At 38.2% G+C, this 17,823-nt stretch overlaps 1 protein-coding gene across 2 annotated transcripts in view; it reads left to right on the forward strand.

The window, feature by feature from the left end:
• The window catches only part of LOC114481627 (signal transducer and activator of transcription 5B-like), a 34,075-nt gene extending 26,569 nt beyond the window's left edge, over positions 1-7,506 (forward strand). For both annotated transcript variants that reach the window (XM_028476592.1, XM_028476593.1), the window contains exons 16-19: positions 1,185-1,340; positions 2,416-2,467; positions 2,657-2,764; positions 5,832-7,506. In XM_028476592.1, coding sequence (XP_028332393.1) covers positions 1,185-1,340; positions 2,416-2,467; positions 2,657-2,764; positions 5,832-5,955 — 440 coding nt within the window. In that variant the 3' untranslated portion in view covers positions 5,956-7,506. The remainder of the gene's footprint in view (positions 1-1,184; positions 1,341-2,415; positions 2,468-2,656; positions 2,765-5,831) is intronic.
• Positions 7,507-17,823: the final 10,317 nt, after the last annotated feature.

Below are 17,823 nucleotides of genomic sequence, written 5' to 3' on the forward strand. Positions count from 1 at the left end.
ATATTAATAGGCCTTGAGTAGGTGAGGATTCTTTCATGACCTTTCTGGTATAAGTCATCCAGTGCTTTAAGCACCGCTTCTGGTGGTCAGTAAGGATGAAATAGAACAAGAGTTACGCATGTAACTACGGTTCTATGAATCCTGGATGACTGCCAGAGCATCCTGTTACTCAGGATCCTTGTGTCCTCGCGACAAGATTTTGACAGGAACAGATCACCTGATGACACTGGTAGATATAGACTCTCCGGGTCGTCCAGGGGTCACAGGTGACTTTGTTGATATAATTACTCAACCTGCGCGACATGGAACATCCAGTGCTTTAAATATTCTTACTTTCTTAAAGGCATTTGGCGACCCCATCCCAGTGTCTCGCAACCCCAAATGGGCTCCCGACCCTAATGTTGACAACCCCTGATCTAAAGCAAAGATGTTGGTACTGCTCATCCCTAATTGGAACTTCATGTTTAATGACACTGGACTAGAAAAACAAGGACATGAAAGAATGTTACATACCTTTTTTATAATGTTTTTTGTCTTCATCATCTACAAACTGCTTTGGGTATTGTTTCCCTCTGACATTAGGGATAAAGTGTCAGTATTAGATAAAGAAATTTTTTTTCTATTCACTGAGTTAAAGGAACAAAGTTCTCTGAAGGATTTGGAGGCCTAAATGCTGTCGTAAACAATCTGTCTGACTTTTGAACTCATATATTGTGTCGATCAGTGATCCCAATCCTTACTTGTCTTGTTTACCACTTGAGCCTTTTTAATACAAAGATTATCCCCTTGTTTTTGTTATGTGTTGCATATATGCATCGACAGGCTCCCCTGAACGTCTCATGTGTTTAGAGCCACATTAAGTAGGCATTATAAAAAACGTCAGTGCTGTATATCGCACTTAGATCAGCAGAAGATGGAGACTTTTAAAGTGTTTTAAACAGTGTTTTTAATGGACACACTGATCGTCTTATACAGACACAACCTGTAACATCTTGACTGGAGGTTATTATTTACAGACCACATGCTCACACATTTTTGAATGTGTAAAAACTTGAGTATAGACAGACTGGAAGCATATATATATATATATATGTGACCCAGGTTTCTTTTTTTTTTTACTGCATTTAAGTTCTTTCTGGAAATCTCCAACAATGCGTACCTATGACATGTTTGTATTCTCATAGGTGAAAGAATGGTGTGGAATCTGTTGCCATACACAACAAAGGATTTCACCATTCGCTCTCTTGCTGATCGCATCAGCGACTTGAATCATCTCCTGTTTCTCTATCCTGATCGGCCTAAAGATGAGGTTTTTGCCAAATACTACACTCCTCCACTGTGTACGTATCAACACAAGTATTTTGCTTCTGCCTGTTTCAGTCTTGTTATATATAATTTTTAAATTGTGATTTATGTTTGAATATTTTGTTAGACTGAAACAAACAAATCGAGACCACTAATGTCGACACCAATGACAATTGCATATGTTTCGGCACAAACAAAATCAATATCATAAAACACCATTAAAGAAACAAAAACAATTATTCAGTATAGCCTCCATACTCTCCCAACAAGATATATCTCATGACAAGGCAGCGCGTCCGTTGTTTGTGTTGGAAACACAGAAACACGGAGAAAATGACAACAAAAACAACTCAGAACAGCCTCAGTGAGGAGCATCCACAAAGCCAATCCTTCCATTTGTACCATTCACTGTGGAAAGTACGAACAATTTTCTGACCTTTCCTTTGCTGAAGGTCTGGTAGCTCAGGTGTTGGTCTCCCATCTCTTAAAAGCTGTTGTTTTTCTTCAAAAGAAAGTTTCTTTATCGTCTCTAGCACTGTCATCCTGCTTGTTGTGTTATCCCGCCCACTAGCTAGAGAACGTAGCAGCAGCCACATTGTATTAATTCACTAACGCACTGTGAACTTACGTATAGCTTTCAGCATAGCACGGTTACGTCCAAAGGCAGGGTGGAGAGCTGCCTTTTTACGTAAATGGTTTTCATATTGGGGAACTGACATGCGCAAACAGAAACACGCAATGGGGTCAGAGGCAGAGCAGCAATGTGCTTTTGGGAGAGGGTGTGGCCTCCTCCTGCCTTACAGCGGAGTGAGACTGTGCAGCGTCTCTGCCGTACCAGGAAATAGCGATGTTTAGTCATTTGGGCTATGAAAAGCACAAAATGCTGACACTTTCAAACTTTGAGATACTGTAGGTTTTTGGAAATTAAGAAATAAATAATCTATAATAATATTATTATTAAAACAAATAATCAAAATATCAATTATTCCTTGGGTAGGAACTGCCTACCTTTCCTACCTTGACTGCACGTCACTGATGTTTTAATAACTCAACAGTCTGTGGAGTTAATTTTAATATTCCTTTATGTAATATTTAATGTCTCTATTTCAGCAAAAGCTGTGGACGGCTACGTTAAACCACAGATCAAACAAGTTGTGCCTGAGTGAGTTGTTTTTTTATTTTTTTCTTTACCAGAGATGCTCAGATCAATGTACTATCAGCTATTGCACGTGGTAATAGAGCAATGTTTCAAAGCTGATGTCAGACTAGTCTGCACTGTGATTATTTTATTTAACATTTTTTGTTTGGACTTTGCAAAATGCAGATTACACATTATAAATATCTCCCTTAGATTCACAAGTCCAAACCCTGAACCTAGTGCAGGAGCTGCAATGTTTCTGGACCAGACAGCATCACCTTCTGCGAGCCACCCCAACAGCTTTGCTTCCTACCCATCTCTGTAAGTGCTGCTCCACCATCCTCCATCAGTAGTGTTGCTTTCAAAGACGACACAATTTCATCTGATGAAAACAAGTATGAGTACAGAAAAGATCAATGAAAGACTTGGCGTATTGCCAGGTTGCTAAGATATTGTTTAGAAAGTCACAACGCTGTAAATAATGTACATTTGAAGTTGGATAAATCCTTTAGATACATTATGTATTGAAATAAAATAATTGTGAAAATGGTTGACAAAAAAGGCAAAAAATAATTTAATAGGACCACCAATACAGGAGGTAATATGACACCATGTGTGTTCACAGTGTACAATTCAAATAATTAATCACTTCCTATTTCTTAAGCACTTTTAATGCAAGTGAATGCCAAACAAAGTGTTTGACACTTCATGAGAAAGTTCAGTGATCTGTGAACTTTAGTTTGCCAAGTAGAGTTTTTAGACAATACAAGGAAATGTTTATATTTGATAAACAAATGGTGTCATTGTGTGAGTACGATGCTGTTTCTAAATAAATAGCAGATTTGATGTTTTCAGGTTAGTTCTGTGCAGTAGAAAGTGGAGATATACCTCTACCAGATTTGTCTGAACTTGGTTCCAGTCAGTGAGGTTACATGGAGCTTGAGAAAACTGAAGAATTGGCTCTGTCCGATCGTAACCTGATTTAAAATTTGCTTGTAAACAGGTTAGCTCGGCTGGAATCGGACAATCTGTAGGTTGACTAACAAACCCAGTTAATACAATGGCAATCAAGCAATACGTGACACCTTAGCTTGGACGCAGCGTTCTGCACATGCTCTCCAGCATTTGTCTGGGTGAAAAACATACGACCAGTTTCATGCTGCTACAGCGGATGGAGCTGAATATTTAAAAAATAAAGAATAAAAAGGTTTTTATCCGTTTTCTACAGGAGTGGAGAAAATTATTTTTGGCAAATTAAGAATAAAGTTCAAATGTCGAGAAAGTAAAAATTTTTAGATTAAAGTTGAAATTTTGAAAATAAACTCAAAATACAATATCATGATAAAAGTCAAAGGCTTGCTATTAAAGTCAAATCTATGGAAGCTGACTAGGTCCAATTCACCATATATGACAACGGTCTTTATCCAAACTGGCCCTAATCTGTTTCCATAGCTCCTCAATAGCCATAGATGGACGGAATGTTCCATCTCTTCCAGACTTCACTGGTTTTTCCATCTGAACAGATTACATTTTTGTCAATATCTCTTTAAAGGCCTTAAATAGATTACGCCGCCGTGTTTGAGTTAAAGGAGACATATCATGCTTTTAAATCCTTCCTTTTTACATATAAATCGTACAGTTATGGTCTATATAAAGCGGAACTGCAATGCTTGGGTCTGAATTCCTCATTATTATAGCTCCACCCCTTTTCTACCCCTTTTCTGATGTGCTTCTAAGAGCAACTCGTTTTGGTGCGGTCTCTTTAAATGCAAATGAGACACTTCATACCCCGCCCCCTCTCCAGGTTGCAGGTTGAACTCCACCCTGTTCGGCCATTTTTGTAGTTTGATAGAAGAGATATGATTATTTAGCGGTGCAGAAACTTTTTATTCACACGTTATTTACAAAATGTCAACAACAGAAGACTTGTCCATCCGGCCTTACATGTTCGAGCCAGAGTCGGACCCGGCAGAGCGAGATGAAAAAGATAATGAACCTGCAGAACGTCTTCATATGGATGTTAACAAGTGAGCTAACACAAGCGCCGAGCTAACACAAGCACTGATCTAATGCTAGCGCCAAGCTAACGCCACAAAATGCATTTTAATACAGTCTTTTCAGAGACAAAAACGACAAAATGAAATGACTAATGAAAACTTTAGACTTAAATTAAATCACGTAGGCCATATCATCAAGGATCTAAAACGAGCACACAGCGCTAACATATGAAGACGGTGCAACTGCTAATGCTAACAAAACAATGACAGGGACATCTTATCATCACATTTTTTAGCGTTATTTACAGCTTACTGAAGTGCTCTGTTCGTCGTCTCCAAAGATAGAAGGAATTGAACCCTCAATCAGACAAAGTCTTTGGCAAATCCTTCTTTATACTGGTGGAGGTTGCTGAAGCAGTCACCCTTGAAGTGCTTCGCACACAAAAATGACCTTTCCCACAGATGTGGGTACATTTCCATGAAAAATAAAACTCAACCAGGCACTTTGAAAAGGTTCTGATGCTGGGAGACGGTGTAATGAATCGTGTGGGTTACTACATCCAACAACTGAACATTTTGATTTCACCTCTCGTAACTTCTGCATCCTTGAGCTTGGACTACAAAATAAAAGCGAGAAATAAAAATGGCGGATTGCTCGAAGTATTGGGCCTGGAGTCGATGTCCTAATTTGGCAGTTCAGCTGCAAATACTGTGACGTTTTTGTTCAAAAAACGTAATAGAGAATCAAAAAATCAAAACAGATTGAAAAATATGACCAAAACAGAATATAAAGATATCAACGGAGCACCTGAAGAGACTAATTTGAACTTTTCTGTACTTCTAAACACTCTAAATATACAACAAAATGCATTTAAGGACTAAAAAAGTGGATTTAGCATGATATGTCCCATTTAAAGAAGAAAAAATCTCTTTGTTATTAAACCCATTTTTGAAGTATAGTTTAACGCATTCATTGATACACAGCATTTTGTAAACGACCACAACCTGCTGTTTGTTGTCATATGGTGAATTGGCCCTAGTCAGCTTCTGTAGATTTGACTTTATTAGCAGACCTTTGACTTTTGTCACGATGTTGTATTATGAGTTCATTTTTTCTTTAATCTCAACCTTATATTAAAATTTTATTCTCATTCACATTTCAACTTTATTCTTGATTTGCCCAAAATTATTTTCTCCATCAAAATTTGCTCTAATCTGCTCCCATAGATATATTCCTGCTCTTTAAAGTGCCACCTACACTCAAACACGACAAGAGAGGTCTTCAAGCTTGATTGATGTTTGCATGAAAACAAACTATTTTCCATGTACAGTACATGAAGTTAATTCAATTCATCCGTGTCTCTTCTCGCCTTCTGTTCCTGTGCTGTCAGGAGTGACAACATGCTGGACCCAGACGGGGATTTTGACCTGGAGGACACAATGGACGTGGCTCGTCATGTGGAGGAGCTGCTCCGCAGACCCATGGCCAAGCAGTGGAGCAGCCAGCAGTCCTAAACATGAACGGACACGTTGGTGAATCACCTCAGGTTTTCTTCTTTGGACAGCAGTAGCTTGATCTCAGTTCACACATTGTGTACTGTGACAAATTGTATTCTAATCTATTTTGTTTTACTTGGAGCATTAATAATGAATTTTAAACAATAGCTTTTAAGAAATAGAGACTACCTTCTGCTCAGTTTAATTCAAAGTTACCTTCAGCCCCAAATCCAATAATCATCCCATGGCACTCACTGCAAATGGTAAAATGGTTTACATACAAACACTTTAACTTATGACAACATTAACAGGCAAATCAATCACATAAACATTTCATTTTCAGCAGAAATTCAATGGCATAAATATAACAGTAGGCTTACTTATCTCAACAAGTGAAAAAGGAGGAGCATTATCAACAGCGTAGAGGAAAAAAGCTGTAAAACCTCTTTGGGTTTGAAGAAAAAAGTTTTATATCATTTGTTAAACTCAAAGCCCGGGGCCAAATCCGGCCCTTTAGAGCATCCAATTCGGCCTGCAGGAGAAAGTAAAAATGACAGAAAACGTGTTATTGTTTAAATTACAAAATAAATCAGTTGTAGATATCTCAAAATCACCAGTTTAATAAAACCCCACAATATTTTTAAGGGCTTGCATTTTTACATGTCCATTTATATCACAAATCTTGCAATTTTTCACAAACAATTCCACAGAGTTACTCTAAATTACACAAAAATTGGTAACAAAATCAATAATTTTTTAAGTGAATTGAACTGATATTGAAAACTAGAGCACAATGATGTTAAAATTGTTCTTTTTTTCCCACCTAAAATCTGCAGCCCACTTGAGTTCAAACTACTCTGAACTAAAATGAGTTTGACACCCCTGCTTTAGTTGAACAGGACTCACCAGCTGCTCAAACCAAAGACAAAGAACATCCGTCTGCCAATGAGCAGCTTCTCACTTGTTTTGCTTTGGATTGGTTGATGATAATCTCTGGGCCCTATTCCAAGAAGCTGGATTAATGATACGGTAATCCTGGCTATGTTCAGGCTAAAATTAGGCATCCAAAATGCTGGACCACCATAATCCAGATGTTGTTGCTCTGGTAATTTATTCCAAGACTCCAGTCTGCTGCCTGTGTTCATACTGAGCCTGAGAACGATCAGTCTGTGTTGCAGACAGAGAAGGACATTTTTCTAACCAAAGTAGTGAATTTAAAGGTTGAAATTATTGGAGGTGTTTTACACGAGGAGACGTTTTAAGGCCTCGCTACCAAATGAACAACTATCACCTGTCAGTATTTTTAGTTGACCGCAGTATCAATATATTTTTGATATACCGTATTTTCAGGGCTATTAAACCGCCACATTCCAATAATTTAGCAAAAAAATCCACGTAAAGGCCGCTTCGTCACATTAGTCGCACTCTGGGGTGGATTTACTATGATCTGAAATAAAGGGTGGAAAACCAGGTGCGTCCCTAAATCCTTTGCTGGTGCTGTTTCTTCACCTGCTGTGGGGAATTCACTAACATTGCGGCACCAATAGGTGTGCGTATAGACGTGGTTGAGACGGCCCTATTTAAATGAACATTTTGCTCGTTCAACGTGGAGAGGTGAGTGCACAGAAGTACAAAATGACATTTGAAGAAGTTCAAATGGAGGCAGGTGGACTTCTGTCTGCTGCACACACATTTAATAATGCAGAAAACAAAATAAACAAAGAAAAAAACAACTTTAAAACCTAACAATATTTTTTCCCTTAATTTAATGTGGCTGTTCCGTCAGGTTCTTTAACTTTGCTCTTATCAGTCCATGAAACACTTTTGACAGAAACCGTCCTTTGCTCCATTGGTGCCATTGATTTGAGTTAATGCATCAACGCAGTCTGTCAATTAGTCTGCACCATTTGAAGATGATCTACTGACCATCATCCAGCAGGTCTGTATTCCTGAGCAGCGCTCAGCTGATTTGGCCTGATGCTACAGCCATCAACTAGAGTTTTACAGTCAAAACATGGAGAGAAAGACACAGGAGTTTCCTGGAGCGGTGTGTCCGGAGCGACATCCATGGAGCTCCGCGCACAGCGACTCTCTGCACCACAGCCACACTGGACTCTACATATGCCTCCACGGGTGTCCAGCTTTTTCTCTCCCTCACACACACACTTGTCTTTACTCAGCATTTTCTTATTCAGTGGATGTTAATATTGACAATTGTGTCATTTAAATTATTTTCTTATACTAGGAAGGTTAACTGGAGTTTTTTTTCCATCTCCACTGTGTTTTGTGTCAACATTTACTGCAGCGATGATCTCTGCGTGTGTTTGTTCCTGTTTGTCAGTCGTACTATTTTTCGGTGCTAAAACAATCTCCGCAAACAGTTCCAGATTTTATTAATTCTCATGGATTTCAATGACATTTACAAGCGTTGGGAAAACTCCATGTTCTGGGATTTGTAAACAGTTCAGACAAATGGCATCACCGCCTCCTTTCCATCAGACCTCCTCCATTGACTGACTACGTGTTTTTGGCCTCCTTACGCGCGGTGGGCTTGTCAGCAGCCTGGACCGGAGAATATGAGCAGGGTAGAAGTGCGCTTTAAAAAAGCGCTTTAGTCCAGACGGGAGAATAGACCCCTTAGTCATCTAACTGAGGCCCTCAGTTTTGATTTACCTCAAAAATATGTAGCGCAGTATGAACTACTTGTAGGGGGCAGTGCAGTGCTCAGAAAAAAATAGAAAATAATTAAAAACTTTTCCCATCTTGTGCTAGCTCAACATGTAGTTATTTTGCTGTAATGTTTTGGCCTTGTCCCCTATCAAAGTGTAAACTAAACAACATTCACAGTCTCAATTTATTCTAATTCGGCCAAGATGAACAAGCTTAAAAATAACTTGGAACATATCTGGGCATTTCTTATATTGTAACGTGTTCAGACAGTAGAACATGCTGATGTTCGCCTTTCAGGAGGGGTCAGAAGCTAGTAATCCAGTATCCATACTATTATTTTAGTACGTATAAGAAGAAGAAAATAATACAATTGTTGAACTCTATAATCTCCATCTATAACAATCCTGATGCATCTGTGTAACTGCATAAACAATGGTTTACATTCACAAAGTAGAATTTTTATAATTGTCAAAATTTAAGAAAAACAATTATCTTTTCAATGTACTGGCGAGGCAGTAGTTTTAAAGGTGTCGAGCCCAACAATCTTGTTTCTAGTTTTCTAATTTCTTTAATTATGTAAAAAAAAATGCATCAGGTGGTGCCCCAATAATTACGGAGATATTAGCCATACATCAAATCAAAACATATATATTAATGAATGTGACTACATGTTTAACTCTTTATGGGAATGTAAATTTCATGCAATACTCAACTAAGGAGTAGGACTTTTAAATAAAAGAATGCAGTTGAGATTTCCTCAAATCAAACAATTTATTGAAACAAATCAAACGGCAGCAGTGGGTATCAACTAAATGTGGGTCAATAAGGTGTCATGTGTCCTTGATCATTAATAACAGCACCAACACAAGTTGAGCAGCATGATGAAGAGGACACACAAACATGTTTATTTAAATACAACAGCATCCCTTCAGTCACACACACAGTAGCCCCTCGGTCCAAGTATAGATGGATAGAATCACATCGGGACGCACGTAAGTTTGACACAAACTTATGCTGATATTCTGACCGTATTGAGTCACATTAGCAACGCAAACACAGACGTGCACAGACAGCCAGCCTTAACAGCATCTATAATGATAAACGAACATATCAAAATCACTGTATTGCCTTTATCTGCTATACTTAAGTGAAGCTAAGTAGCTTAGCAAAGGCTAACACTAACATGGTCATTGTTAAAAAATAAAATGTCTTTGAAAATTACCTGTGTTCCTGATCGTTGTCGCAGATTCCTGTGACTCCAATAACGACGGATAGAGTTGTTCGGCTGAATTTTTAAGTATGATAGGCAAATCCGTGAGGGAACTTTCTGCTGTGTTGACATTTTACCGGAAGTCCGCAGCGCATACACTACAATTGCGTATTTCTGGTTATTGTGAAAGGTCTATTAATACATTTATAGTTAATTCTTAAATGTAAAAATAAAAAAATATCACAAGTTTTCCTCAAGTCATTTCAAGTAAATAGGCTCAAGTCTGAGTCAAGTCTAAAGTCATAGTCCAGTCATATGAATCGAGTCTCCCACCTCTGTTACATGTTCCTCAGAGGGACACGAGTTAAATAGATTGTGGGCACATTGTGATGCGCAGAAGACTCACAGTCCTGATTTCCTGGGGTTTGTGCCCCTTATTAGGGCCTGGAGTGATGTTTTCTCATGTTTTAAAGGTACCATATGCTATTTTTCACCAATCTCCATTTGTTCTAACCCCAAAAACATAGTATTTGAGGTTTATTTTCCCAAACTTGCCTGTTTTCCAGAGTTTTAGCCTCTGAAAAGTAACTTTTAGAGCAGTTCTAAAAACGGGCCGTTTTGGGGCCTACTTATGCATTGTCATGAATGGGCGTGTCTGTAGACGCTGACTTTCCTGCATGTCTCGCTCTTTTACGAGGGGGATCAGTGATCACCAAAGCAAATTTATTTTTTTTATCCACACATTTGTTATTGTTTTCAGCCAAAAAGCTGCACATTTCAGTTAAACACATATTTAAACGGTTATTGTGAGTTCGTCTCACCGTTTCAGGGTCCGTGTTTCGCAGCAGCAGTCATTCAAACTTTCACCGGAGTGTTAAGCTGCTGAGTCACTTTTTTATTCTCCTCTGCTCTTCTAACTACAGGAATAGTGCATTTAAGGTGACAGTCATTTGTTTTGTCCAATCGCTGCGTCGATTGTGTCACAAACACGTCAGATCAGCAATACGAGGCGATATAATCAATCAATCAATCAATCAATCTTTTATTTGTATGGTGCCAAATCATAACCAATGGTATCTCAAGACACTTTACAGTAGAGCAGTCTTAAGGACGGACTCTTCATTTTATGGATACACACATGCATATATACGTATATACACATACATATGTATACCACACCCAACATGAATTCATCATGGCGGCAAGGAAAACCTTCTGTTAAGCAGCAGGAACGTTGTGTGGATCCCATTCCTATGATGAACAGCCATCCACGTTATGCTGTTATATATAACAGGTCTGCTCCAGCTACACCGTGGCTGCCCACTGCTCCTCAGGGAGGGGTTAAATACAGAGAACACATTTCGTTTATGTAGCTTTACATAATTGAAAATATAGTATAGTATATATTCCTTTTTACTAGAACAGCAGGTTACACAGAAGTGCCTGAACACATATCACTGAGTCAATGCACCAAACCACATGATGCGATGGAAACCACTAGAGCGGAGTACACCTCCACATGAACAAATGTTGCACACACTGCAGTGTATGTTCACTGGAGGCGCGTTGTACAACCAGCAACATGGCATTTTGCGTGTCTCGATCTGAGCGGCAACATTGCAAAACACTACTGCTATCTCGCCACTGGACACACCAAACTCCACTTCGGGGATGAACTCCTCCCTCTCGGATGTCTCCTATCACCGCTCACAGGAGGTCGGCTTATGTAAATGAAGCCTTCGGTAATGTCACAACTGGTTCTGAATCTCAACAGCCTGTAGAAGCGCCGTTTTACCAGTGAGTGGGCTGCAGAGACCATCCAGGAATCGTTTTCTTCATTCTGAGAGTTGACAGGCTCAGGGAGGACCAGTTTATATATGTAGAGACCAGAATAAATGTGTTTTTCATAATATGGGACCGTTATTACATCTAACCCTTTAGTGAATCTTCCCCTTTATTGGCTGATGAAGGTGCCCTTCAAAAGAATCGTCCAATCAGAATGGGCTGCTATTCTCCCATTCGGTTTAACAGAGATTTTTGTGTATTTCAACTGAGTTTCCATTTCTACATGAAGTCTCCTCCTCACTGGTCACTTTTTTACTGAAACCAATTATACCTTACAGTGAACTATATCAGCCCCCTGGAGCAATCACGTCAAGTAGGGATTCTGAGTTGGAATCTGGACGTGATCGCTTCTTAACAAACCCAACGTGGTGAATTGGCAACTTCATGCAGTTTATTGTTTCCTTCTAATACAAACTGGCTGATTGTTACTGTATCCAGGCTGCTGCAGCGCTGTGTGTGCGTGCGTACGTGTATGAGTTACGTATAAGCTTCTCCATCAGCCTCACAGTCCTCTGTGCGATCGCTCCTGAACAAACCTAATGTGATGATTTGACAACTTTATGTTTATATTTCCTACTATTAAATATGGGCTGTGATATCTTACATTTCAAACCTTATTGTACGGTTTATACGCTCTTCCAACCATAAATGCATACGTGCCACTGCTCCACGGTCCACAAACTTTAATTTATTACCGGTATTTGATTTTTTTTTAAATGATCAGAAATCTTATTTTTAGACAGAACATGAAAACAAATATTCAACAGATGTATGACTTTCCCTCCACTCTGACACCAACCTGCGTACGTAGCATGGTGCATCCGTCCTCAGTTATTAAAGCTGTGAGTGCTTTCCCTTTTCCTGCATTATCTGATGCTGGTTTTTTAATGTTCAGTTCACCGTGATGTTCAGTGGCTGTTCCAGTTCATTAATTCCGCTGTGGGGGGACGGTCGGTAACATTCTGCCTCTGACAGCAGCTTTCACTGGACACGTGTGTGTGACTGACTGAAAAACTCACACATAGAGCACACCGCTGCATTGGTTGCACCCTCAACATTAGCCACTGACTTTCAGGATGTGTTGAGCCACCTTTTTGGAATAAAGCCTTGAAAACTAAGAAGGTTGAACGCTTACTGTTGAATACATAGAAGGCAGTTTGTGGTCTATTGGAGAGCAGATTCATCTCAGCCAGCCCTAAATGTAGACTTGGTCTGAAACTTGGCCTTTCTTAACAAGAACATTTGTACAAATCAGTGGAAAATGTTTCTCTCTTTTCTATTACCTTGGTACCATTGATGTACAGTAATCTGAGTGTGTTTGGTCATGTGTTTTCATACTTTACATTTTGTATTATTTAATCAGTGGGATTGGTTTTATATCTAGGGTGAGTGGTACTTTTTAGACTTTAAAGGGTACCTGTGGTTAATTTTGGAATCATAAATAATAGTAGAGCAGTGTTTTTCAGCCTTGGGTTCGTGACCCCATATGAGGTTGCCTGAAATGTCTTGTACATTTTTTTATTTGATTAAAATTCTTTTTTTTTTATAATTTTCACAATTATTCCTTTTCAAATTAAAAACACAATCTCAAACAACTGTATTCCATACTTTCACTTCCTCAAATATCAATCTAATTAAAGAAATAGTGTAAAAAAAAAATGTGATAGTTAATTAAATAACAATTTACATTATATTTTTTAATGTTTTAGATTACTATTCTTTTTCCAAGTTAAAAGCCATCACACAATCTCAAACAACTGCATTCTATACTTTCACTTCCTCAAATATTAATCTGGTATTAAAAAAATACAGTATAAAAATATCTGAGCTGGCGTATCTCGTCCCTACAGTGCAAGTACTCGTAACATTATACAAATATGATCAAAAGGTAATTAAAAAAAAAGTCTCTCTGGTCGCCAGAAATTTGTGATAACAAAATGGGGTCATGACCCAAAAAAGGTTGGGACCCTGTGTACTAGAGGTTTAGTCAGTCACGTTGGGCCTGCTGGTGGCTCTGACGGGTCATTGGAATCTATTGATTCCTAGTGACATAACTTGGATTTTCTGGAATTTGTCATCAATAACTGTAATACAGTGTACAGTACACCGTCATATGTATGTGTATATACAATATAAAAAAGCACCACATCCAGACAGGACACATTGAAAACATATTTATTATGTTCATACATATATAAAAATAGACATTATATTTTTTGCTATGCACTTATGTACCAAGATAAATCCATTAAATAAATGTCTAACAAAGTCAGAAACATTTATAACTTGTCATACAGTTTGCTGTGCTGTATGGGGATGCTCCACTCGTTCTGAAAAAGAAGTGAAAAAAACAGAGAAAAATGGTTAGCCAAAGTCAGCAGGAGCAATCTAAAAAAAATCAGGATTATAATAATAAAAAAATCTGTGATGCGATCGTATTCAAACACTTCATTTGCACTTTTTCCACAAATAACACAATTGAAAAGCTTATTGTTTGATTAAAAAAAAGATATGTAGCCTAGGGTGACGTACGTCACTGCCCAGATAGACATCTATAGATTATCTATAGATAAAACTGTGTGAAGTAAACACTGTGTATTGAACCCCTAATTTTACAAGAATAATTTAGAATTTTTTTATTTATTTTTTTAACATAAAAACAGCAGTAGTGCATCTCACAATGAAAAAACATTGATGATAATAGTAATAAAAAATGAAAATACAAAAAATGAAAATAAAAATGTACTAGTTTAGCGGGGGATAATCCACTAACATGCCTTGATGCACACGTTAATGAGTTTACATACGCTGGTAACAGTGACGTGCCGTGACCACTAGGGTTGGGTAGGCACGTTGGAAATCGAGACCACCAATTACAATTTCATATGTTTCTGCTGGCAACTGTTAATTCAATTCAAATCAACTTTATTTGTATAAAGCAATTTACAACAAAGTCATCTCAATGCGCTTATCAAAATATAAAATTCATCATAAAGAAAGATAAATAAACACCATTAAAGAAACATAAACAATTATTTAATAAAGCCTCCGTACTCTCCCAACAAGATATATCTCATGACATCTGTTGTTTGTGTTGGAAACACAAACACGGAGAAAATGACAACTTGAAACAGCCTCAGTGAGGAGCATCAATCCTTCCTTTTGTTCCATTCACTGTGCAAAGTATGAAACATTTTCTGACCTTATCTTTGCTGAAGGTCTGGTAACTCAGGTGTTGGTCTCCCATCTTTTAAAAGCTGTCGTTTTTCTTAAAAAAAAAAAGCATAGCATGGCTACGTCCAAAGTGTTAGGAGTGAGACTGCAGACGTTCCAGGAAATAGCACTGTTTAGTATTTTGGGCGATGAAAAGCACAAAATGCGGACACTTTCAAACTTATAGGCGCTGTTGGAAATGGAAAAATAAATAATTTATAATTAAAACAAATCAAAATATCAATTCACCCTTGGGTAGGCATTGCTACCTTGGCTACCCTGACGGCACATCACTGGCTGATAATAATAATGTCTTAACGTTCAAAAGTGCATCACAAACTGTCAAATCCGCTCTTGCTCCATTGGCTATAATAGTAAACTGATCACTTCTGGGAACAATTGTGAGGCTTCATGAGCCGCCATTGCTGTGAAAAAAAAAAAGAACCATTGGAGTGAACGGAGTTGTCGCAGCTCTCTCTCTATATGGCTCTGACAGCCCTGGGTTGTCCTCAGTATTAAATACAATTATATTAAAGAAAATGTAGTGATTAGCACTACAAAAACATAAATAAAGTGGAAAATCTCACAAATCTGGTGCTCAGGTCTAATTTTTTTTTTTTTTGTAAAGTTTGTTTATTGGTAATACATTAAACACATATTCGTTTATCTACTTTTTTTTTTTTACTACAGGTACTCTTTAACTATTGCCTCCATTCTGAAATGTGCATGTCATTGTTGTATATTATGATTTTCATATTTTACTGAGCAGACGGAATAATATCGACATTAGGATTTTATGCTCTCCTTCAACCTGAAGTCACCGACGTGCAAGCAACTGTTTGGGTGCAGATGCAGTATTAGTTTATTAATTTACCGTAGATCATACTGACTGGCTTTGTGATCAATACATTTCAACCTCAGAGCAGTGGTTGTGGGGGCGAGAACAGCCTTACTGTACATTAAGCATTAAAAATAGTTTTCTTTGCACACAAATAACCATTATTACTGTTCCTAAATAGTCTTCATAAAGAAAAGACATTTTTTTACCTTTGTCATGAGTGCCCTGAAAATGTTTTTCTTTAAAGAAAGCGTGACATACTGTAAGTTTGGGAACCACTGCCTTAGAGGATGAAATCACTACACAGCTTTTTATAAATGGAGTTGGCTACACAGGTTTTAGTTGCTATAGCTACAGCACCAGCCTGTTTACTAAGCATTCATTAGTTTCCTTCTCTGTGCGAAGTTACATTCTGGTTTAATGAAAATGTATCAAATGTAACATCTTTGACATGTTTCACTTGCTTTTGTTTTATGATGTTTTTGTAATTAATAATTACCAATGATATGATGTTTTGACAATAAATCAGAAAAGACAAATTTCTCAATTTCTGTGCAACAATTGTAGTTCATTTCCCTGTTTTGATTGAATTAATACACTCATTGAACATCAGTGATGTAATCATCAAAGTGACTCCAGGTCTGTTATTGGGCGGTGAGGAAGAAAAACTGATTGGGAATCAGTTCTACCACAGCTGTGTAAATGTAACGCACAACAAGTAGCTTTGAAAAATTTACATTCATATCAGCATTATAATAATCTGCATTAATACAGGAAACAGTCAGCATAAGAATAATAATTAATTTAATAATTTTTTAACCTTGTCTGCACATGCTGTTGAAGGTCAACACTATGGCAATCTTTTTGCAAAAACAATGCATGTTTTGTTATTGCAATTAAATAAATGCATTTATTGCATAATTGTGACAATCACCAGCCCTCCCTCAGGAAGGGTAATAAACACTTTATTAGAGGGAGAATATAAAAAGAGAAGACAGTCAGTGTTACACCTAGGTGAGGGGGAAGGGAACAGGGTGAGTGCAATTTGATGTTACTGATATTTCAGTTTTAACCAATTTGGTAAATACAGGAAAGAACAAAGAAGGATTGTTGGGTTTTTATTGTTTTGTGCATTTTCCTGTCATTTTAGTAGATTTTTGGAGTAATTTGGGGTATTTGTTTTTGTTGCTTTGTGTCTGTTATTATTTATGTATTTTGAGTCATTTTGTACAGTTGCTTTGGGAACTGCCAGTTGCCAATGTTGGGGTAATGGGTCTCCTGACTTCTGATTTATATAAATTAATCTCCTGATACATCTAAGATATGTGACTGTAACATTAACCAAGTTTCTCTGCTAAAGCTGGGCAAGATATCACAGGGCTCGAGACTGCGACCCAAATGGTCGCATATGCGAGTATATTTTCAGTCACAATTTGCTCCCGAAATTCGGAATTTGCTTGTGTGCGTGCGGTTTGTTTTGCTGCTGCTTATCGCCAAAATATCGAGATGAGTTTTTGTCCAAATCACCCAGCCCTATCCCCTGCTTATTTGGTTCAGGCTGAACAATAGAAATGTGTTATATGCTTTACTATCACATTTACTATTACTATGTGTTGTACAGCTCCTGACCGACATCAACATGTCAAGGTAGTGTCACATGCTAGACTGATCATGTGAGACGCTGGTCAGTATTATCTGCTCTAATTGGCAGAGTGTACGGAGAAAGTGGAGCTCGTGTTGTAAGCTTTCAGCAGTGTCTTAGTGAAGCAGAGATCCCTGGTTTGCTGCAGAAGTCCAAGCAAACGTGTTTAGAAGATGTCCAACATGAGAAGAAGCTGCTGCCAGAGCCTCTTCTTCTTCAGCATCATCCTCTGTGTGTGTGTGTGTTGTGTGTGTGTGTGTGTGTGTGTGTGTGTGTGTGTGTGTGTGTGTGTGTGTGTGTGTGTGTGTGTGTGTGTGTGTGTGTGTTTCTGTCTGTGTGTGTGTGTTACTGTCTGTGTGTGTGCGTTACTGTCTGTGTGTGTGTGTTACCGACAGCCCTTTGTTCCCCACGTTGGAGCTCGACAAGGCTCAGAGCTGGGCGGTGATCGGGCTGCTGAAGTGGCTTCTC

The sequence above is a fragment of the Gouania willdenowi genome, chromosome 19 (genome assembly GCF_900634775.1).
Source record: "Gouania willdenowi chromosome 19, fGouWil2.1, whole genome shotgun sequence".
NCBI lineage: Eukaryota > Metazoa > Chordata > Actinopteri > Blenniiformes > Gobiesocidae > Gouania > Gouania willdenowi.